At 44.6% G+C, this 25,208-nt stretch overlaps 1 protein-coding gene across 4 annotated transcripts in view; it reads left to right on the forward strand.

The window, feature by feature from the left end:
- LOC121553658 (protein quaking) overlaps positions 1-25,208 on the forward strand; it is a 100,868-nt gene that overhangs the window by 33,067 nt on the left and 42,593 nt on the right. For all 4 annotated transcript variants that reach the window (XR_005997557.2, XM_041866943.2, XM_041866944.2 and 1 more), the window contains exon 3: positions 15,198-15,314. Coding sequence is in view for 3 of the 4 variants with exons in the window: in XM_041866943.2 (XP_041722877.1) it covers positions 15,198-15,314 (117 nt within the window). In the remaining variant the exon portion in view is untranslated. The remainder of the gene's footprint in view (positions 1-15,197; positions 15,315-25,208) is intronic.

Below are 25,208 nucleotides of genomic sequence, written 5' to 3' on the forward strand. Positions count from 1 at the left end.
AGCAGCAGCAGAAGAGTGACTGAGTGTCGATGCTGGCTGTCCTTGCTGCTCTGAAGGACAGGGAGGATCATTATTACTCAGGATGGGTTCATTAGGAACACTGGGAGATGAAATGCGAGGGCTTCAAGTTGTCCCCACCTGAGAGTGCTGGAGCCCTGAGAGAGAGAGTGTGTGTGTGTGTGTGTGTGTGTACACATTTTACTATACTTGTGAGTACCAGAAGTCCTCACAAAAATATTGAACCACCTGAAATTCAGAGAAGTGAGGACATTTTGCCAGTCCTCACTTGTAAAAAGGCTATTTTAGTCTTAGGGGTTAGGGTTACAGTTAAGGTTAGAATGATGGTTAGGGCCTCCCGAGTGGTGCAGCGGTCTAAGGCACTGCATCGCAGTGTTGCGGTGTCACTACAGCCTGGGGTTCGATCCCAGGCTGTGTCATGACCGGGAGTCCCAAAGGGCGGCACACAATTTGCCCAGCGTCGTCCGGGTTAGGGGAGGGTTTGGCGGGGGGGGCTTTACTTGGCTCAACGCGCTCTAGTGACTCCTTGTGGCGGCCCGGGCGCCTGCAGGCTGACTTCAGTCGTCAGTTGAACGGTGTTTCCTCCGACACTGGCTGGCTTCTGGGTTAAGCGAGCGGGTGTTAAGAAGCGCGGTTTGGCGGGTCATGTTTCGGAGGACGCATGACTTGACCTTCGCCTCTCCCGAGCCCGTTGGGGAGTTGCAGTGATGAGACAAGATCGTAATTGGATCGCAATTGGATATCACAAAATTGGGGAGAAAAAGGGGGTAAAAAATTACAGTTAGGGGTTAGGTTTAGGGCTAGGAGTTTAGGAAAATATGATTTTGAATGGGAATCAATTGTTGGTCCCCAAAAAATAATTCCACTGTGTATGTGTGTGTGGTTTTGCGTACATGCTTATCATTGCTGATCATTCTCATTACTGACATTAAGTGTTGATGGTGTTAGTGACGTGTTTTCCACAGGTTAGAGTAGTTAACCCCCTACAGTCGATGTCCACGCATAATAAAATCATCCCCATCAAAATCTGTCAGTTTAAACTAGAGATATCTGTAATCCACCACATCCACCGATGTCACCCTTACGCATCTGCTGTGAAAATTGGCAGAGCTAGAGCCATGTTTGTCAGACCATGAGGCATCCCGAAAATCTGTATTCTCACAAAAACGTCTGTAGCCTCCGAACGGTTTGGCCTAAAAACTATTATGACCCCTCTATGGAAAGATGAGACTCTCACAAACACAATGGTGTTCTCTCTACCACCCTAACAAGCGTCACGGGACTCGTCTGAAGTCGGTACAGCCGACATGCCAACTTCTGTCTGTAGTGTCCGAACAGTTTGGGCTACACACCAATATGACCCTTCAACGGAAAGGTGAATCTCTGGACGCCCACAAGCCTCACAAGACTAGTCTGAATGTAGACAGGTACCAGATAAATTGAAGTACTGTATATATGTGACTGAACGGCTCGATTCGGTCTTATGTAGCAAAATTTGAAATGAAAAAGAGACAGAGCTAGAAAATTGTATATCATACACTACAGTTGAGGAACAATGGGAAAGTAATTCTGCTTTGAAAGTTGATAAACTTGTAACCTCACCTTTGAGAAAATGGCCTTTGAATGTTTTGGTTCACCTACTGGAGAGCTCTTCTTTGTCTACACCCATTCAGCATCGTTCACACCCTCTTAAGCTTTAGCCCCACCCATCTCTTTAAGGGTTGATCCGAGCGTTCTGTCCTACCAACAGCAGTCAATCACCCAAGCTAACTGGCTAACGTTGGCTAGCTTGCTAGCTACTTCCAGACACAAATGAGAGAACAGCTCACTCTGACCATTTTACTCGCCCTAGCAGAGCTGGTTAGGCTGTTTTTATGTTATCCAAAGCGTTGGGGACTGCAACTGTGTTGCTGGCAACAATTTACGCTTTTTTGCCAACGTTTACTGACACCAGCCAAATTCTACGGGTGTTGAGCGTTCGTAAATTCGTCAGTTATTCTGCATTCTCGCACACTCAGACGGGAGTGCTCTGAAATCGGAGTAGATAGCCAGAGCGAATTTACCAGCTACGTCTATCAACAGTTGTCGCAGTGACATCATTAACATTCTATTGAAATGGTTACTTGCATAGTGGAGTCTTTTGTTAAGACATGTAGCTAGCTAGCTAGCTAGCTAAACAATGAACCATAATCCCAACTCATGACGTTACTACCCTGCATGAATCTGCAGGTAGCTAACCATCCAGGTTCAATGTTAGATAGCTAACATTAGGCTATAACTAGCAAAGCAAATGGATCTGAGATACTAATAATATTACTACACAGATCATACACGTAACGTTACCTAGCGAGCCAGCCAGCTAACTTTAGCTAGCTAGCTAACAGTACACTTTAACTTGAAATGAAAATGACTTTCTGACAAAATTAGAAATGTGTAATATCTGAAAATGTAGCTAGCTATCTTACCAGTATACATGGATGGACGCTTCTCCCTCTCTGTCACAGATGCCATGGTTGCCCTTAGTTTGAAGATGTAATCTCCTTAGCTATCATACTCTAATTCCACTGTTTTCAAAACTCGGTCCTCCAGAAAGTGGAGAGCAATACATATATTTCAAAAAAGGCGCGTTAGACAGGATTACCTACACATACTGACCAGCTCAAATAGACAGAAGCGCGCTACATGGCAGACCAATCCGAACTCATCTCTCAGCATGTCCAGCCCACTCATTATCTCATCCAATCATGGCTAGCAAGGAATGGCACCTCCGTACCTTCAGGCTCTGATCAGTCCCTACACCCAAACGAGGGCACTGCGTTCATCCACCTCTGGCCTGCTGGCTCCCCTACCTCTGCGGAAGCATAGTTCCCGCTCAGCCCAGTCAAAACTGTTCGCTGCTCTGGCACCCCAATGGTGGAACAAGCTCCCTCACGACGCCAGGACAGCGGAGTCACTCACCACCTTCCGGAGACATTTGAAACCCCACCTCTTTAAGGAATACCTGGGATAGGATAAAGTAATCCTTCTACCCCCACCCCCCCCTTTACTCCAACCCACCCACCAAAAAATAAAATAAAATACAAAATAAAATAAAAAAATTAAGTGGTTATCCCACTGGCTATAAGGTGAATGCACCTATTTGTAAGTCGCTCTGGATAAGAGCGTCTGCTAAATGACGTAAATGTAAATGTAAATGTAGCAGGAAGGTTGCTGTCTTTTTCTGTGGCTAAACCAACTAGGCTCGTAATTTAACAATTTTATTCGTATTTAGAGATGGCATACAAGTTTGTTATTAAGGCACATGAAAGTTCACATTCCAGAAGGCATTTCTGCCAAAAAGCTCATTTTCAAATGGCTCTCCTGTGAAGTAGTGACGCGCGACATACACCTAGTTTCCTGAAACGAGTCACACATGGAGATACTGTAGTTTAGTGCCTAAAATAAGGGGTTAAATACATGCCAGTATGAAAATGTATGCACTCACTAACTGTAAGTCGCTCTGGATAAGAGTGTCTGCTAAATTACTAAAATGTAAATGTCAAAAGTTTCCTGATCTTCCTTATATCTCTCATATATAGGACAGACACTTTGACCATCTGTTCTTCCGTGTATGAAGCTGTTTTTCAATGTGTAATAGCAGTAAGGCCAAATTCAATGTTTCAGCATTTTATTTTATTTTTATACCTTAAGGGGTCCTAAAATTCCAAATCAAATAGCTAAATGATCCTGGGTATCACCTCTCACCTGGAGACAGGAATAAATGGCTAATTGCAGAGGACCCCAATGTAGGAAAGCATTAACTTCAAACTGTCAGCTCTGAAAGCATGTGTGCTCATGGCTCTTCATGGAGCTGCTTCTGAAGCACTTAAATTATAGATCCGGGTGTCATAGGAGGTGGGAGGAGGGAGGGAGCGATGTTGTGTGTGTGTGTGTGTGTGTGTGTGTGTGTGTGTGTGTATGTGTGCGTGCTGGGGGTGCTTACTGAGGGATGCCAATTACCTCCACTTGAAGGGTAATGATTAAGGGCAGGCATGGGGTACTACCCTGGAGAGGAGTGGATGGGGGTATTGAGGAGGACGAAAGGGGTAGATTGGTGATGGTGGGGTGGGGTGGTGGCATGGTGTGAAGGGAGAAGCACCGGGGTGTTGGGAGAGGTGCTGGGTGGCTTCATGGAGTAGAGGAAGTAAAGGTGGGGGGTAAAGCAGGGAGCTAAGGGGAAGTGTCACAATGGAAGGAGAGGGTGGGAGAGGTGTTGATATGAAAAGTGAGAGGGTAGTGGGTTGCACCCTTGTGTGTGTGTGTGCGCGTACGTGTGAGGTGATGATGAATGTGTGTGTGAGATGTGGTGGGGGAACCGGGGCAGGGGTTTCGTGGCCTGGTCTGTCTGATAAAGAGAGAAAACATTCTCTCGTGTCTCAACCTCGTTTCTGGGACAGGAGAGCAGCGGCACGGAAATGAATTTGCCCCTTCAAACTCCTCGCAGCGCTGCTGTCACTGACTTGGCAGCCCACACCCGTTCCAATTTGCAGAACAATGTTATTAAGCAGAGAGATACAGAAATCCAGAAGAGCATTGCCTCTCAGTTTGTATTGTTTTATTGTCATTCATTTGGGTATTTCAGTATGTGTATGACTGTGTGTGTGTGTGAAAAAGAAAGGGAATAGTGTAGCTAGATAGTGGTTAATGGATGGTATTCTAGTCTATTTCAGGGGTTTGTGGTGAATACAACAGTGTGAGTTGGAGGTTGGAGGGAGGGGGACAGGCAATGTGAATGAGCTGTTGTCATCCATCATTTGGCTGCTGCGTATCCTTTTCTGGGTCATGCTCGTCCACAGTGGAGATGAGCGAGAGAGACCACAACTGATTATGAATTAATTAGAAGCATGTGCGGCTGGATTGATTCTCCCTCAGTCTTCTCATTTGGCCTTGGCCATCCTTCACAAACCTCAAGGAGGGAGGGAGGGAGGGAGGGAGGGAGGGAGGGAGGGAGGGAGGGAGGGAGGGAGGGAGGGAGGGAGGTAAGGAGAGAGACAGGAAGGGAAGGAGAGAGAGAGAGATGGAGAGAGAGAAATGGAGAGAGAGAGGTGAGGGCAGTGGGGAGTGACCTTGGTTTTAGGAGGGCAGCCCTCCCTCCCACCCCTGCTGCTGGGGGTCCACTTGAGGTGCAGAGAAGATTGAGTGAAGGGGTGAGAGAGAAGGAGAGGAGAGAGGGCTGTCTGTGTTTGTGATTAGGTGAGCTATGGCATATAAATTAGCCCCCTCATTAATGTGATGATAATAAACAGCACTAGACACAGGGGAGACGCTGGGGAGAGAGGAAGGTGCCAGCAACACAGCAACACTGGCGTTGTGGATCACTGCTTGGCTAATGAAGGTTAATTAGGGTTCATTAGGACATTAGGACCGCTCCGACAACACACAGCATCATCACCCAGGAGGGGCTGAGGCTGGGATTAGGCTCACCTCATTCTGTCATTCACCACAGACAGCTGAAACAGATGACGCAATGCCAATGTCAGTCTACTAAATCTATGAAAAGGGAAATCATTCAGTTATGCTGGAAATGAAAAGGGGGATTATACATGATTACAAATAGGAGGAAGATAGATGTAATTTTCGGATTACTGTTACTACGAACCAAAAGGAATTTCTCGTACTATTTTCAAGGCCCTGCTCTCCTGCATTTCATGTTCAAACATACGTTAAAGGATATGTGAATGTCCATTGGTATGATCATAAGGTCAATTATGATAAGATCAATAATCACGCACACGAACGTGCATGCGCACACACACATATGCACACACATACAGTACACACGCACGCACGCACACACCCTCTCCTGAAGGAGCTATCTGGCCTTTCTTCTTCCACGCTCGGCCTCTTGTCCTCCATAATAATGAAAACAAAAGACATCCTGCAGAAGGGAATTAGAGCAGAGTGCGATTAGAAGCCATGCAATAATTAATTTGCCTATTACAGCGGCTAGCTCGTTTATCTTCATAAGATAATAAGATCAGTCTGGTGGTTGGTCCATCGTGCTCCCAGTCTTAAATGGCCCTAATTATGTTCAGCTCCCCCGTTTTATTGTAGCTGATAGAAAACACACTTAATCTCCACTGCCCAGATTGGGTAAATAGGGTGAGTCCTTTAAAAGCAGATATTAGACATTCCATTAGCTTCAATGGATTTTCTTACTTTCCTGCTCCCTCGCTCTCTCTCTTAGTTTAGGGGGAGCAGTGAGGAGTGGAGGTGAGGTGGGTTGAGTCGGTGCTGCAGGGGCCACTAAGTCAATCTGTCTCTGTTCTGTTGGCCTTTCCGGCTGGCTGCTGCAGTTAGGCTGCCCTCCCTCTCTGATCAATACTATGGATGGGATTTGGATCCACCATTATATTGCAATGATTTGAACCATTCCATCCACCCTGTCCAGTGTCCACCCATCCACCCTAGAAATGGTGGAAATTGTGCTGTTTGGCCGAGATTGTGGGAGACTTACTTGCTTTATAAATACATGGACAGTGGACACACGCCTACATTTGTGTTTGACCCCAGTGCACCTGCTGCGGGCCTGTGTTGGTTATTTTAAAGGAAGAGAATGCCCATTGTGATCCTGAGTGAGCTGCAGCTGCTGAGTGGATCACTCAAAGGCCTGACAGATAAGGTTAAACACTGGAAGAGGGACGTAGGGGGTAGGGGGGCACCCTCCACAAAGACAATATTCCTGTCTGAAGCACACTCACCTGCCACCGCTGATACAGTGCCTTGCAAAAGTATTCATCCCCCTTGGCGTTTTTCCTATTTTGTTGCATTACAACCTGTAATTTAAATGGATTTTTATCTGGATTTCATGTAATGGACATACACAAAATAGTCAAAATTGGTGAAGTGAAATGAAAAAAATATTAGTCTGCAACACCACTAAGCAATGGGCACCAGCAAGCGGCACCATGAAGACCAAGGAGCTATCCAAACAGGTCAGGGACAAAGTTGTGGAGAAGTACAGATCAGGGTTGGGTTATAAAAAAACATCCGAAACTTTGAACATCCCACGGAGCACCATTTAAATCCATTATTAAAAAATGGAAAGAATATGGCACCACAACAAACCTGCCAAGAGAGGGCCGCCCACCAAAACTCATGGACCAGGCAAGGAGGGCATTAATCAGAGAGGCAACAAAGAGGCCAAAGATAACCCTGAAGGAGCTGCAAAGCTCCACAGCGGAGATTGGAGTATCTGTCCATAGGACCACTTTAAGCCGTACACTCCACAGAGCTGGGCTTTACGGAAGAGTGGCCAGAAAAAAGCCATTGCTTAAAGAAAAAAATAAGCAAACACGTTTGGTGTTCGCCAAAAGGCATGTGGGAGACTCCCCAAACATATGGAAGAAGGTACTCACACAAATTCCCTCTCTCACATTGCCAGTCACTCGCACAGATTTCACCTGACAAGATGGGAGATGGGATTCTAATTCTGCACTTTTTATTCTCCTCCTGTCAACTCATGCACACACAAGGACACACACACACACAAGGACACACACACACAAGGACACACACACACAAGGACACACACACACAAGGAAACACACACACAATAGGGCTGCACATTTAATCGAATTACATCGAAATCGCAATATTGACATGTGCAATGGTCATATTGCAAGAGATTTCCATGTCGCATTATTTTGAAACGCCACTCCGCCGTGTGTAACATCCGTTTTGATAGTTTACTCTGTTTGTCGTCTCTCTCCCTCTCTTTCCTTGCGGCTGCTTCCCACACACATAAAGCCCCACCCCTGCCACTCAAGCAGCGCACTTCCTCCTCCCCACTGTTAGATTCACTATAAATTTGCATGCTGTTCTGTTAGATCAAATGGAGTCAACAGATTGTTCCAAACAAAAACAATGCTGCTTTACACTTTGCTTCTTAATATAAAACATTCGATTTCTATGATTCCAACAGTTCATCCAAGTGTTTTGATCTATATTGCAAGTGAAATCGCAATCGCAGTGTTTGGTTAAAAACATTTGCAATTCGATGTTTTGACCCATATCATGCAGCCATAACACACACATACTCCTGTCCTCCCGATACCCCACCTCGGTCCTACTCTGAGACATTCATCACTGCCAAATGTATCAAAGTCCTGGACTTGGTGTGATGGGAGAGATGGAACACAAAGCGAGGCAGAGCAGGAGATGAGAGATGGATGCTCCTGAAGGAGGGGTATCAAAATGCAGTTGACAGAGGAAGACCGGAGGAAGACCGGAGGAAGACCTGATGGAGACCGGAGGGGCGCTGAGAAGTGTGGCTTTGAGACTTTCACTTCCATGCCGTCACTTGCACTTTGTTGCGCCGGGTTGTGTCACATGAATAAGGCAGCGTGTGTAAAAGAGCCCTGGCGACGCCGCTCACAGATTTCACAGATGCTCTTTTATGACCCAATTTACGGAGGAGCGGATGTTTGAATATGGCTCCCCGCTTGTGCCATCAAATCCCTCCAACTTATCCAGAATGCTGCAGCCCGCCTGGTGTTCAACCTTCCAAAGTTCTTCAATGTCACCCCGCTCCTCCGCACACTCCACTGGCTTCCAGTCGAAGCTCGCATCCACTACAAGACCATGAGACTTGCCTATGGAACAATGGTGGAACCACAATGGTGGAACCAGCTTCACCCTGAAGCTAGAACAGCAAAGTCCCTCCCCATCTTCCGAAAACATCTGAAACCCTTAATCTTAAATAATCCCACAGCACCCCCTCCCACCCCCTGTAGCCTAGCTATGTGATTTGTGTTCCCTGTGAAGGGAGCTGAGGTGTACTTACGAAAATTAGGAAGTCCTGTGGTTTTTCTGATTGTCCAGACCCAAAGGGTACCTTGGAACATATTTTCTCCAGGAGGAAAGAAAGCGTGATTGACTAGAGTGACGCCACTGACTGAGCTCTCAAGCGCCAATGTGAATACCTCTGTGATGCCCAATCAAAGTGAGATTGCAAAGTGAAGTAACAGAATGATTTGAAATGGCAGGCATTGATAATTATGCAGAAGGCTGGTTCTATGGAGAACCCTGTATCCCTATGCTGAGATATGGTCTTTGTTTTTTCTTTCTCATTGGTAGTGGTGTGTGTTGTGTATGGAGGCATAGTGCATGGCAAAGCAGCAGAATGTGCCCTTTTCAACCATGCCAGGTGCAAACATCTTACTGTGGCAGCTGACAAATGGCTAAAACAACTGGGCTTTCAGCAAGGGCAGAAATACATGGAAAAACAGCATGGGCTCTGTTTATCGTGTCCATCTCTCACAAGCTCCACATTTAGAGGTATGGAGGATGAAACTGGAGATTCTACAATGTTTTTAGGCTTGTACATATCACATTTTGTACTTAACATTGTTTTCTTTCGGTTGGTATTCTAAGATAAGTAAATATATTTTCAAGTTGTCCCTGAACTGGAGACCAATGAATAGAGTTCTCATAGAGAGGGAGAGAGGAGAGGAGAAGGGGGGAGCGAGAGAGCCAAATGAAAAGATTCAAATGCAGGTGACAGAGGAAGACCGGAGAAAGACCGGAGGAAGACCGGAGGGAGACCAGAGGGGTGCTAAGAAGTGTTGCTTTGAGTCCCCTTTCACTTCCATGCCGTCGCTTGCACTTTGTTGCGCCGGGTTGTGTCACATGAATAAGGCAGAGTGTGTAAAAGAGCCCTGGCGACGCCGCTCACAGATTTCACAGATGCTCTTTTATGACCCAATTTACGGAGGAGGGGATGTTTGACTATGATAATGGATTTTGTCTTCTCATGCTTTGGAATACTAGAAGGGCTCAGAAATCTGAATGGACGGCTCAGGTATTTTGTTGAAATGTGGTAGGTAGGAAAATAACATTTACAGTACATGGTCATCATCTACATAAGGATGATTACGATGATGTTGATGATGATCATCATCATGACAGGGTGTAATAGACAGAGCCATATCCTGAATCTCTTGGAAGCTGCCTTGACGTTGTCTCCTGAATTGTAGGCTGAAAGTGATGGTTGTTCAATGGCTGATGGCTTTGTATCACAGGAGGCTGCTGAGGGGAGGATGGCTCATAATAATGGCTGGACTGGAGTGAATGGAATGGTATCAATCACATGGAAACCATGTGTTTGATGTGTTCGATACCATTCCATTTGTTCCATTCCAGCCATTACTGTGAGCCCGTCCTCCCCAATTAAGCCTGTGCTCTGTATTGTACCGTTCAGTATGATACAGAGAACCCTGTATCTGACCTGAGAGTAGGGCTGTTACGGTGAACTTATTACCGCCACACCGGCGGTCACGAGTCATGACGGCAGTCAAATTCCACATGACCGTTTAGTCATGGTAATTAGGCTTCTCTAAGCTCTGATACTGCTGATGGTCATTAGTAGCCTACCAAACTTGCTAACTGCCTGGTACTCAGCACTCTATTGTCCCTCTAATCACTCTGACATCAATGCAAATGTATTCGAAAATCTAATCAAACACTTCATGAGAGCCCATGAGCTCATGTTGCACAACATTTCTGTAGGCTATGCAATTGCGTGAGAAAACAGAGTGATGGCCTCTATTAAAAAGAGGAGGATGCACATTGCTTTTCTTTACAACAGCAGTATTTCCTACCTGGCTGGCATGAAAATGAACCATGGGAAAAGCGTCCTCCATTCACTATTTAAGTGCATAGACGACCCCTGTTTCGAGACAGGTGCATGATAATGGTCCAGTCTAAATCAAAACGAATTTCACACATATATATTATTTTGTATATGTAAAGACAACATTAAATTAAGAATAGTGTGATGGGTGACAATATTAGCCTATCACTTGTGAATTATATATTATAACTTGTGAATGATGCCCAGCGTGTGCAGTAAAGCAAGAAACAGCGCATGCTTTTTTTGCGACTTTTTCAAATCATAGTCGCACACCTCATGTAGCCTAGCCCATAGACCTATATGTTTTGATATGGTTTGTATCACAACTAAAGTGGACAAATAACTTCTTAAAATGAAGCACATTAATCTGCTTTACAACGGGTGTAGAGCCTAACTGGCATACATACGCAGCGCGTGAGTTTCAAGTTTGGGGAAGATCATTTTCACCATAAAAATGCACCTTTATAATAAAAGCATTAGATGCATAATCGCATTTGTGGTCACTTTTGAGAATGGTGTTTTCCTGCTAATGGAACATTTGCGCTTATAGCCTACTGCTGTGTGCGCATTGCTGGGCTTATAACGTGAAGAAATAGCCTAATAGTTCATCAACATTTTAAGCTAGACGTTCTCATGCCTAATAGTTCATCAACATTTTAAGCTAAACGTTCTCATCTGTTGCGTCAGGCTCATTGCTTAAAACAGGTTTTTTGATGCTAGTGGTTGTATTAATTTGGGATCTACCGCATCCCACAACTGTCCCAGACTTTGTTTGGAATATTTATTTATCGCACAGAATAGAATAGGTCAACTTTTGTACTATGAGGGATAGTAGATTGACATAGGCTAGTGCTTTTGCTGTTCGTTAGGCCTACTCATCTTGTTGGCTGAGGAAAAGTAAATGTGGACAGTTCTTCCAATATCTTAAATATGCGCCTTGGAATTGGATAAGGACGCGCACAGTATGTCCCCAATGTGTCTGTCTTCACTTGTAGCCTGTGAGAAAGACCACGGAGAGCCATGTGAGTGAGAGGTGCTTCGGCACGCAGCCGGGAGAAGGGAATTATAATTATTATATTCAGCCCAAGGGCACAACGGCCACTGGCCACAAAATGAATGGATTTTTTTAGGGGACAGTACGGCCACACAAAGGGGATGCAGCCAGGAAATTCGAGGCATTATCAAGTGCTTGTCAAATTGTGAATGAGAGACTGATGAAGGGTGTACAGCCTGCGCAAAAAACAAATCAGAGCTTATGCCTTTCATGCAACTTTTTTCAAATCATCATTAGTCTCATCATGCAGCCTTAGAATGTAAAAAAAAATCTAAACATATAGCCCAACATTTGTATCACGACTAGTTACATAAATCTCTAAATTAAACATATAGGAGTACCTGTTTCTTTGTTAACTGCTCAACACAGAATAGCTGCATGTGCGCACTCCCTCAAATCGTTTGGAGAAAATATTATTTATATTTTATTCAGCTATGTTCAGTTGTATTCTTCATACTATAAATAATATAAAATAATGCCACGGAATTCTAAGCAAATCTTGTCTGCTAAATGAACTAGTGTATCCCACAGCCATATGGCATAGCCAGATCAGGACCTAACATAAGGACAACTCAGAGTATGCTATTCTGTTCTTCTGAAATAAACTACATTTTCTTAATTTCATGTTTCTTTAGACCTGTCTAAAATAAATAATGTATTTATTGTGATGGTGTAGGCTATATTAAATGTATTTATTATACTTTTTTAAATGTAGATGTTCCAAAGGTCTGCATCAGTGGCTTGTAGGCTATGCATGGAAGCCAAGAGTTGCTAAATGTGTTTATGTTAATTGCGGTCAATTACTGTGAGACCGGCAGTTATTTGCAATCACCGGCTGGCAAAAATTAATGACAGCAACAGCCCTACCTGAGAGTGGAGATAAGAACTGTAGCGTAGCTATGTGATTTGTGTTCCCTGTGAATGTGAGCTGAGTTGTACAGACCCAAAGGGCACCTTGGAACATATTTTCTCCAGGAGACAAGAAAGCGTAATTGACTAGAGCAGGGATTGGCAACTTTGATGGCCACAAAAAAACGGAACTCATCATGAGGGACTGCAGTGGCTCATGGGTCTGCGTACCCACATCCATACCCCCACCTTGCGAGCAAAACATTTTAGCGTCCCCCTTGTGACAGAGAAGAGAAAAAAATGTTTTCAAGTTCATTTCCTGCAATTCTACACATTTTGCCATGGGGTATAGAGAAAATATTGCAGTTTTAAAGCAAGTTTGCTGCAATTCTACAGATTTTGTCATGGGGTGTAGAGAAAATATTGCCGTTTTAAAGGAGGTTTGCTGCAATTCTACAGATTTTGCCATGGGGTGTAGAGAAGATTTTGCAATTTTATAACTAATTTCATGCAATTCTACTCATTTTGCCAAGGGGTGGCGAGACAAATAAGCAGTTTTACAGCTAATGTCCTGCAATTCTACACATTCTACATATAGGGTGGAGGCAAATGTTTTTATGATAACTGATGATCAATGGGCCCCATTCTGGTCGGTAATTGGACCATGCTTACTACAAGTTTAGATAGCTGGCTGTTAGACTAATTTACTAATCTAAAACATTTTTGTTGACATGGGCTAATTGAGTGACTGCTGATGCACAACCAAAATTCGAAATTCCACGTTCTGTATTCTTATTTTAACTCTCAACAGTAAGTAACAAAACAATTATAATAATAAAATAACGTTTTAAATTGGTCCGCGGGCCTACACAAGGGGGCAGGCTGTGGGCCGCCAGTTGCCCATCCCTGGACTATAAGTGACGCCATTGACTGACTGAGCTCTCAAGCGCCAATGTGAAAACCTGAATACCTCTGTGATGCCCAATCAAAGTGAGATTGCAAAGTGAAGTAACAGAATGATTTGAAATGGCAGGCATTGATAATTATGCAGAAGGCTGGTTCTATGGAGAACCCTGTATCCCTATGCTGAGATATGGTCTTTGTTTTTTCTTTCTCATTGGTAGTGGTGTGTGTTGTGTATGGAGGCATAGTGCATGGCAAAGCAGCAGAATGTGCCCTTTTCAACCATGCCAGGTGCAAACATCTTACTGTGGCAGCTGACAAACGGCTAAAACAACTGGGCTTTCAGCAAAGGCAGAAATACATGGAAAGACAGCATGGGCTCTGTTTATCGTGTCCATCTCTCACAAGCTCCACATTTAGAGGTATGGAGGATGAAACTGGAGATTCTACAATGTTTTTAGGCTTGCACATATCACATTTTGTACTTAACATTGTTTTCTTTCTGGTTGATATTCTAAGATAACAAATAGATAGATCTTCATGTTGTCCCTGAACTGGAGACCAATGAATAGAATTCCCATAGAGAGGGAGAGAGGAGAGGAGAGGAGAAGGGGGGAGCGAGAGAGCCAAATGAAAAGAAGTGATTCAAATTACGGGCAAAGCACAAGATAAACATTGATCGTTGCTCATCGCACAGTACATCACTTTTGACACGAGAGCTACGGATCCGACAGAAAGACAATGTGTCTCCCAGCCCCTGAACCTCATTTGATTGGATTCTCGATACTTGAGGCTCAATTATTTTTGTTGCACAGCGCTTTAATAGCCACAGAGGAGGAAGTAACCATAGCAGTCTATTCGTTTCCCACAGGTCTTCATAACCTACGTCCTGTAGTGTTGAGATGACTCTGATTCAAAACACTGTCAATGTGAATGTATTACATGAAGGGATCAGTGGAGATAATGGCAAATGCCAATCTGTAAAATCTTTCATTGTTGTTCTGTTTTGCTTGTATTCAGTGGGTATTGTTGCTATAAACATTGTTAGCGACTGACCAGCAGTCAGTCACTCCGTCAATCTGTCTTTCTGTCAGTCAGTTAGTTAGTTAGTCAGTCAGTCAGTCAGTCAGTGAGGCAGTCTTTCAGTCAGTCAGTCAGTCTGTCTCTCTTGTCCATCAAGGCTCAGGACCTGTCTGTGTGTCAGTCTCAGTCCCTGCTCATCGATAGGCAGCCCTCCTGAGTCCTGACTGACAGGCAGTGTGAGGGCCAGTGAAGAGAAGAGCAGAGAGGAGCCTAGGCTGCTGATCAATGGGGGAACGATCGCTGAGCCTTATCTTGTCAGTGGCGGCCCAGGGCTGGTCGCAAGGCATCGAGCGCCATTGTGTCAGTGCCCCGGGTGGGTGATGAGGGCGTGAGATTACAGCGAGGTGAAGGGGTCAAACAAGGGGCTCTCTCGAGAGACAGTCTGCCTCTTCACCTTGTTTTCTCGTTCTTTCTCTCTGTGTTTTCATATCTTTGTATCTCTTCTCAACATGTCAGGCTGGAGAAAATCTGTTAACATTTCCATTACAGATATCTTTCAACTGTCTACTATGTCCTCATACATATCAATGATAAAGTGACCTGCTGTCTGCGTTGAAGAATTGCTCCGGTTTTAAGCAGTGGTTCTAATGTGTGTGTGTGTTTGTGTTTCTCTGGCAGTTTAACTTTGTGGGCCGGATCCTGGGACCACGGGGGCTGACAGCCAAGCAGCTGGAGGCAGAGACAGGATGTAAAATCATGGTGCGCGGGAAAGGCTCCATGAGGGACAAGAAGAAGGTGAGGCGAGCACACACACACACACTCACTCACTCACTCACCCACACACACTAACACACACACTCACCCACACACACTAACACGCTCTCAGTTACTATAAGCTCCCCCTCACACACCGATTGCAATTTACAAGATAACACCTTATTTGGTTTTCTCTCATTATCGATCATGTCAGCAAATTACCACTTTAATCTATTTGTCTTTTCTCAGATGCCTTCCATTGATACAGGCTCTAATAGTTGTGTAACACTGGTAGTGTGTTTACATACAGTTTGTATGAACAGTACTGTATCCTCTAATGGTGTGTCCACTAGTCTGCAGGGCCATCTGAAGACTCAGATATTCCCTCCTATTGGGGAACAACAATCATTCCCCCAAGCTGCACCGTGGCTCTAAGAAGGGCAGGTGTTCAAACATTGTCCTTGACCTCAGATCTGTTGGGCCCAGCAGCAGTGAGGCTAGAAGGGCCCCCAGTCCAGCCTGGTCCAATCCCTGAAACATGACCATGCTGGGGTAGCGTGATTTCCTAACCCTGGCCCCTGCAGGATGTGAGAGGAGCACTTGGAGGGGGTCATCCATGCTCCTCTTAGGCACACACACACACTTGCGCACCGACACATGGACAAATGCACACACGTGTGCGCATACACACACACACGGACACACGGACACTTATTTATTTCCCATCTCTCTTTTCAGAGAAAGGTCTGTTTGTGTTTCCAGTGTATAAGCAGGGTCCAGCCCTCTATTTGGACAAGTGGTGTTAGTGGAGATGGTTATCTGAGCTCTTCCACAGAGTCCCAGTGGGGGCACTGGCAGAAAAAATAAAACAAGTGTCTCTAATATCCCTGTTGTGGTCTCCTGCACTCCTCCACATCTGCTTCAGCTCAGCATCCTGCAGAATCCCAGCTGCTCTAGCTATATCATATCTCACCATAACAGAGCTGGAGAGAGGCTCTCTCTCTAGTCTAACCACTATGTTGTTGGTGAAGAAATGTATTACAGGGTAAGTCAAACTACTGGTCTTTCTCACATCATGAAGCACAGTCAATGACCCCCTCTGTCCTTTCTCTGTCGCTCTCTCTCTCTCTTATTCCCAGTCTATTTTTGTCTTCCTCTCCTTCCTTCCTTCCCTCTCTCTTCTCTTTCTCTCCTCTCTCTCTCTCTCTCTCTCTCTCTCTCTCTCTCTCTCTCTCTCTCTCTCTCTCTCTCTCTCTCTCTCTCCCCCTCTCCCTCTCCCTCTCTCTCCCCCTCTCCCTCTCCCTCTCCCTCTCTATCCCCCTCTCTCTCCCCCTCTCCCTTTCCCTCTCCCTCTCCCTTTCCCTTTCCCTCCCCCTCTCCCTCTCTATCTCCCTCTCCCTCTCTATCTCCCTTTCCCTCTCCCTTTCCCTTTCCCTTTCCCTTTCCCTTTCCCTTTCCCTCCCCCTCTCCCTCTCTATCTCCCTCTCCCTCTCTATCTCCCTCTCCCTCTCCCTCTCCCTTTCCCTCTCCCTTTCCCTTTCCCTTTCCCTTTCCCTTTCCCTTTCCCTCCCCCTCTCCCTCTCTATCTCCCTCTCCCTCTCTATCTCCCTCTCCCTCTCCCTTTCCCTCTCCCTCTCCCTCTCCCTCTCCCTCTCCCTCTCCCTCCCTCTCTCCTCTGTGACTGAAGGGCATTATTGTTGCAATGGTTATTGGGTTCCATGCTACCTGCACGCAATGTATTAGATTTCCGAGCAGCACAGAGGCTGGTGTCCTTGTCCTCTGCGTAATGTCTCATGCCACATACACACTCCTTAAGTGAAACAAATGCCTGCTGACACAGATTGGGTCTTGTGGAATGCAGAAGGCAGTGGAAACACAGCCCCACCACAGCAGCCAGCCAATAGATAACCAGTGAGAAGCAGCTCTCCCACACTAACTCACACTCAAACAGGGCCTGATGGGATTTGTGTTAGGACTCCAATTATACCAGGGCTACGCAAAACCACATGACACACATGGATCCACCAGGGGGTAGGGCTTTCTCAGTTACGACAGAAAATCCTGCTATATCAAAATTGAAAATACCAAAGTTTAATTCTGAGAATAGAAATATAGCTATCTTTGGAGAGCTTGGTGTAAGGTTAACCCTGGAAGTGGGGTGATGTTTGAGTTAAATGGTGTCACTGTCTACAGCCTTAGAGTGGGCGGGGTCTTAGCAGTGCTGGGCTGTGATTGGACGAGAGAGTGCCTCACTGCCTCTCAGTGTGTACGCCATAGCAGTGTAACACACATTAGCCTGCATCTGACTCCGCTGTGGCTGTTGTCTGTTCTGATGCTATGGGAAGGAGGCTAGCCAGGTTAGCTTAATTAATAGTGCATCCATGACCAGTGGTAATAAAGGCAGCCGACTGGGACAAGGGCGAGCTGCGGGTTGTGCTGTGTGTCACCGTCAGCAGTACTCTCTCCTTCTCCTTTCTCTCTCTCTTTCATACACAGTGAGAGAGAAAGTGCTGACAGTTTCTGCCTCCCTGTGGTTGACATCATCATTGTCCTGACAATAGCTGTCAGCCAGACTCTCTCTTCCAGTGTTCCTGCTCTGCTAGAGGTCTGCTGGCTATTACAGTTATTATGACGGTCAGAGTGGCTTCACACAGATCTACTGTACTCTAGTCCCAGACCCACACAGCCTGTACTACTCAGACATCGCTTATAGCTCCCCTTCTTTGAGACACAGCGCGCATGTGTGTGTGCGCATCTCTCTCTCTCTCGTTTACTCTCAGTCACTCTCTCGCTCCCTGTCTCTCCCTGTCTCTCTCTCTCTTTCCAAGTTGCTCTGTTAAAGCAATACTATGCATAGCATCAGAGGAGGGTGGTGGGAGGATGGGCTCCTTGTAATGGCTGGAATGGAATAAATGGAACGGTATCAAACACATCAAGCATATGGAAAGCACATGTTTGACTCCGTTCCATTCATTTAATTCCAGCCATTACAATGAGCCTGTCCTGCTATAGCTCCTCCCACCAGCCTTCACTGGTTTGCATACATATCCGTGTTGTTGTTTGTTGCATCAGTATTGCCATGGGTCTTCAAGCGACACTACAGTAACTAACCGTGCAGGCATCCAGCTTACTGTCAGCTCACTGCTTAGCGGTTTGAATTACCTGTGGGTTTAGCGTGCTGAATCTCAAAGCACAACTGAAGGCAATAAACAACTTCTCTGATAGAAAACAGCGTGTATGGCATCAACATTAGTCAGAAACATTTGTTCTAGTGTTCATAAAGTCAGTCTCGTCCCAAACAGAGTTTTGTAAGTGAGTTTGTCGTGACTTACTTGAGGGTTGGGTTTGGATTTCGACAATGCTCACTTTCCCGTTAACACGGGATACACAGCTGAGGTGATTGCACTCTATCCAATCCTACCACAGAGCTCAGACAGTGAAACAGCCCATCAGCGTAGCAGATCTGACTTTGTTAACATAAGACAACACGTCGCTGTGATGAGGTGGAGTGGAAAGAGTCAGGCACAGGAGGGTAAATCACAGAAACACAGGCTTTAATCCGCAAAAATACAGGTTTACGCAGAAATGCGTTAAACACACTCCAGGGCACAAAACAGGCGCACTGGAAAATACAAGGCACACGGGAAATCTCCCGTCGATACAAAATATACGAGCTCCATCGAGCTTCACTAACCTCCACAAATAACAATCACCCACACAGACAAGGAAGCAGAGGGAACACTTATACAATTACTAATGAGGGAATAAGGACCAGGTGTGTGTGATTGAAGACAAGACAAATTGTGGAGTGATGATAAATGGATCGTCAGTAGCTAGTAAGCCGGTGACGCCGAACGCCGAAACCTGCCCGAACAAGGAGGGAAGGCAGCCTCGGCGGAAGTCGTGACAGTCGCGCACCAAACACCTCAGATGTAAAATTGCCAACAAAACCTCCTCGGCAAAAACATCAACATTTATTACAGTTTTCTTGAGTTATCTTAGATTCATTCAGACTATTTTGAGGAAGTAATACTGGCTTTGTTCCTATGGTGTCGTCTCATGGGGGACAAACAGCAGTAAATGCCACATCGAACAACACCCCCAAGAACGAAATCAGTTTTTTCTTAGTGAGCAACAGAGAAACGTGGAATCGGTGCGTTCAGTTTCTCTTTAAAGTCTCCTTAATTACTGTCTCCTCTAGCAGATATTCTGCCATGCAGCAGTACAGTGGCTCAGCAGGGACACAAGGGACACAAGTCGAGTTTGTTTGAGCTTAGTGAGGATGAAAAGACATGCTTTGTGTGGTTTGCCTTTCCTTAGAGAAGTACCCTGTATGTACACTTCCTAAAATGTGCGCTAACCTTTATCTGTCAACAAAATTGAATAAGCCAACTGCTAATGTGTGTTTGCGTCTGTGTGTTTGTGTACATTCTGTGTGTGTGTGTGTGCGTGCATGTGTGGGTATCATATGTGAGTGTTGGGGAGGAGTAGGGGGAGGCGGGGGAGGGTAGGGGTGTATAATCCTTATTGTGGACAGAATTCTGTTTCTGTGCTGGAATGTTGCAAAGGAGCGTGCTGTAACAAAAGAAACAGCCTAACCCTGGATTTCTGGTTCCCCCTAAATCCTTTAACAAGGAGCCTTGATGTGACGGGGCTTTTACACAATCAAAAAGTCTTCTGGATTTCAGGGAACAGCACATTCTTATTCTTCTAACTCTATACCCTCCAACTCAAATCCCTCCCGTGTGTGTGTGTGTGTGTGTGTGTGTGTGTGTGTGTGTGTGTGTGTGTGTGTGTGTGTGTGTGTGTGTCAGAGAGAAAGAGAAAGAGAGAGCAGGTGGTCTCAAACTCTTCTTCATACCATGGCCAGGGTATTATGTGCAGAAATATGTTCAGTCTTTAAAGGCTTTCAACAGTAGCGGATTGAACCAGCCTGACTGAACCATGTATCCTGAGTGTACCCAGCTAGCATTCTGAGAACCATATGTTTCTTAGAGCATGTTGAAAGTGTAGTTGTCCTATGGTTAGTTTGCATACAACCTTCCCACCACTTTCTGGGTATGGTGCAGGATAGTTGCTTGGCTTTGGAACATTCTCAGCACATTTAAGGAACTTGGCAAAAAAAAATGTATTGCTATTTTAAACATGGTTGCATTTCAATTTGATTTTGGTAATGTTCTTTGAACATTCTCCAACTGGTTTGACATTGGGAATGTTCTCAAATAGTTCAGAAAACGTTAAGAAACAACATTCTTCTGTGAGAATGTCAGTACTTCAGCATAACGTTTCCTAAGAATGTTATTTAAAAACATACAGTCCATTCTTAGAACGTTAAGAAAACTTTCCCTAAAATCCACAATAAAATTTTAGCCAAGCAACTATCCTGCACCATACCCAGAAAGTGGTGGGAAGGTTGTATGCAAACTAACCATAGGACAACTACACTTTCCCCATGCTCTAAGAAACATATGGTTCTCAGAACGTTATGTGCTAGCTGGGTACAACTCAGGATACATGGTTCAATCAGGCTGGTTCAATCTGCTACTGTTGAAAGCCTTTAAAGATTGAACATATCTCTGCACGTGATACTGGCCATGGTATGAAGGAGAGTTTGTGACCACCTGCTCTTTCTTTCTTTCTTTCTTTTTCTTTCTTTCTTTCTTTCTTTCTTTCTTTCTTTCTTTCTTTCTTTCTTTCTTTCTTTCTTTCTTTCTTTCTTTCTTTCTTTCTTTCTTTCTTTCTTTCTTTCTTTCTTTCTTTCTTTCTTTCTTTCTTTCTGACACACACACACACAAACAGAGAGAGAGGGAGAGGATTCTAGGTTTGAATCTCACTGATGTGTCACAATAAAGATAGATATTTTTGCATGATTAATGCCTAAGGAAATGAATTTCCATGTGTCCTATCTGTGCTTGGAGTAAAAAAAAGAGTTAACCCAAAATAAGATGGCAGTGTTATTAAAAGTCTTATTGAAACATTCAATGAACTGAAAGTTTTAAAGAAGTTATTCAAAAACCTCCAAATAACCCATAATTTCTATCCAATAAAACCTTGCAAGAAACCTTTAAGGAACCAGAGTAAAACATTCTCAGAACCTCCCTGCAACCTACAAATACATGTTCCTAGAACAGGTGAAATTGTCAATTCTTATCTCAGAACGTTTAAAAAACATTCTGTTTTACGGTTCATAAAACATATGGCTTCGTTCCCACAACCAATGTAAAACAAAAAACAAACGTCAGAAAACATATGGCTTTGTTCCCACAACCACTGTGAAACCAAAAACATACGTTCTCACAAGGAACCAAATGCTCTAGCTGGGTACATCCCCTGCTTTTGGACTTCAAATCCCCTGCCTTTAAACCATTGACACTGACATGATGAACCCACTCACTGTTGATCTCTCTTCTCTCTTCTCTGCCCTCACTTTCAGTCACTGCAATATCTCCTAACTTTGATTCCGAGTGGGGGTGTTCACCTTGATAAACCTTTCTGTAGAGTAAACTCCCCCATCCCCGCTCTGAGACTACAGGTGGTACGGCCCGAGACCTCCTTTACATCTCATTACTCCACGGTGGCTACCGAGGGAAAGACGTTATTAGGAACGGTGCCAAGAAGAGATAAGGAATGGAATGGTGTTTTGCTGTTCACATGCCAGTGCCCACACGCACACACATATAAAGTCATAATGCTCACACACACTCACACAGGTACACGCACACACATGCATTAGCATACAAATACACACACACACACACACACTGCCTTTCTAGAACTAGGACTAATAGGTTTGATATACCTTCCATCCTAAGTACCCTGTACCACTCTCTAAGTTTCCATAGTACCCTCCCACCTCCCTCCTCAATGGCCATGTCTCTGCTCTACCCAATTAGTCTTGCTGTGTGCTGTCATATTGGCCCGGCTCCTGTGTTCTCCCGCACTGTTCCGTTATGGGACCAACTGACTCTCCTTCAGAGAGGCGTTATTACCTGGGTTAGGATTACAAAAGAGCTGGCCCATGGAGAGAGAGAGAGAGAGAGAGAGAGAGAGAGAGAGAGAGAGAGAGAGAGAGAGAGAGAGAGAGAGAGAGAGAGAGAGAGAGAGAGAGAGAGAGAGAGAGAGAGAGAGAGAGAGAGAGAGAGAGAGAGAGAGAGAGAGAGAGAGAGAGAGAGAGAGAGAGAGAGAGAGAGAGAGAGAGAGAGAGAGAGAGAGAGAGAGAGAGAGAGAGAGAGAGAGAGAGAGAGAGAGAGAGAGAGAGAGAGAGAGAGAGAGAGAGAGAGAGAGAGAGAGAGAGAGAGAGAGACAGAGAGAGAGAGAGAGAGAGAGAGAGAGAGAGAGAGAGAGAGAGAGAGAGAGAGAGAGAGAGAGAGAGAGACATGGAAGGGTGGCACAGCTGGACAAGCAGGCATTTAGAAGGGCTGAGGGAACATAACCTTGACTATCGCCATGTCATGTTGTTCCGTACTGGAGGGCAGTGGTGGATGGTGTGTGTGTGTGTTTAGCCGAATCTTCAACCGGACTCCAGATGTAGCCTGTGTCAGAGCCAACCCCAGCACCCCTCGACACACACCCACACACACACATCCACACATACACACATCCGTCCACTCCTCTGAACCCCTTCTGGTGGTGTTGCTCTGGCATTTCCTGGGTGTTATTGATGGTGTGTCAGTGGGTGGGCTGGCTGGTCTTTGACAGCTAGACGCAGGGGATCAAATATTTGTGCTTGTCATGAGAAAGTAATACAATATAAATCAAGTCAGGAGAAAGTAGATAGCCAGAGAATATGAGGAGGAAGTCATATTAATATTGTTGTTTGTACTGTGTATTTGCTCTTGGTTGAGATGGATTCCTAGATAATCACATACTGTATATATCTGTGATTGATGTTTAGTTGGGTGTTCATGCTGGTGTTTGGAACTATGATCATACAAGCAGTCATTACCTTTGGAGTGCATTGGAAATGACTACATATGGCAATGAAAAAAAGCTCACCAGCCCATGGTCTCTCTGACAACACATTATCCCCATCATCAAATGATCAGACAAACTCAAATAAACAGAGATTTTAAAATAAGTGCTTTTCAGTAAGGGGCATTGGATCCTAAATCACTGCACTGCTGAAAATACAGGGACAGTGGGAGAATCAATCAATTTCCCATTTGCAACAAGAGTGAGAAAAAATATTTGTTTATGTATACCCGATTGTTGTATAAATCAGATCTTGATTTTTCATTTGGGGAATCATAAGGAGGAAAACACCAAATATGAGAAGGGAAGGGAGGAGGAGGGGATGAGTGAATATTTTACCAGGCTTCTCTTTCTCATGACAAAGTCAATTAGAATTTATGTCATCTTTTCTTCTCCATATCCCTACTTTCCCCTGTTTAAAAGGTAGGAGATGAAAGGAGAAGCAATAGTCATGGCAATGTTTTTTATCGACATGCGGCCCCACCCCTGCCTGAACAAAACTCCCTCTCATTCTTTAAATGGGGGCATCTTTGATTAACATGTTATGTAAATCAAAGCATTCCTACATTTATAAAAAATATATGGAGATTTATAGCATGTACAATAGCACTGTTGAGGCTGGGACACTTGAAAAGAAACTAGGGGGTCAGGTTCACACATTATTTTATCTAAAAATGTTATCGAAACACAAGTGACTTGTTCATGTACTTTCACCACAATTCCATACTCCAAACCCAGGAGGTTGGTGGCACCTTAATTGGGGAGGATGGGCTCATAGTAATGGCTGGAACGGTATAGGTGGAATGGTAATCGAACTCATCAAACACATGATTTCCATGTGATTGATACCATTCCATTCACTCCATTCCAGCCATTATTATGAGCCATCCTCCCCTCAGCAGCCTCCTGTGACTCCAAAATACCAGAGTCCAAATAATGGAGTCCAAATTCCGCTTTCCTGAACATCAATCACTTCTGTACTAACTAGATCAGATCTTAAAATCAATTTATTTAATTTTTATTTAATTTATTTCACCTTTATTTAACCAGGTAAGCCAGTTGAGAACAAGTTCTCATTTACAACTGCGACCTGGCCAAGATAAAGCAAATCAGTGCGATAAAAACAACAACACAGAGTTAAATATGGAATAAACAAAACGTACAGTCAATAACACAATAGAAAAATCTATATACAGTGTGTGCAAATGTAGTATGTTATGGAGGTAAGACAATAAATAGGCCATAGTGCAAAATAATTACAATTTAGGATTAACACTGGAGTGACAGATGTGCAGAAGATGATGTGCAAATAGAGATAATGGGGTGCAAATGAGCAAAATAAATAACAATGTAAATAACAATATGGGGATGAGGTAGTTGGGTGGGCTAATTACAGATGGGCTGTGTACAGGTGCAGTGATCGGTAAGCTGCTCTGACAACTGATGCTTAAAGTTAGTGAGGGAGATAAGTGTCTCCAGCTTCAGAGATTTTTGCAGTTCGTTCCAGTCATTTGCAGCAGAGAACTGGAAGGAATGGCGGCCAAACGAGGTGTTGGCTTTGGGGATGACCAGTGAGATATACCTGCTGGAGCGCATACTACGGGTGGGTGTTGCTATGGTGACCAATGATCTCAGATAAGGCAGGGATTTGCCTAGAAGTAATTTATAGATGACCTGGAGCCAGTGGGTTTGGCGACGAATATGTAGTGAGGGCCAGCCAACGATAGCGTACAGGTCACAATGGTGGGTAGTATATGGGGCTTTGGTGACAAAACTGATGGCACTGTGATATACTACATCCAATTTGCTGAGTAGAGTGTTGGAAGCTATTTTTTAAATGACATCGACGAAGTCAAGGATCAGTAGGATAGTCATTTTTACGAGGGCATATTTAGCAGCATGAGTGAAGGAGGCTTTGTTTGCGAAATAGGAAGCCGATTCTAGATTTAACTTTGGATTGGA

This window comes from Coregonus clupeaformis, chromosome 37 (genome assembly GCF_020615455.1).
Source record: "Coregonus clupeaformis isolate EN_2021a chromosome 37, ASM2061545v1, whole genome shotgun sequence".
Classification (NCBI taxonomy): Eukaryota; Metazoa; Chordata; class Actinopteri; order Salmoniformes; family Salmonidae; genus Coregonus; species Coregonus clupeaformis.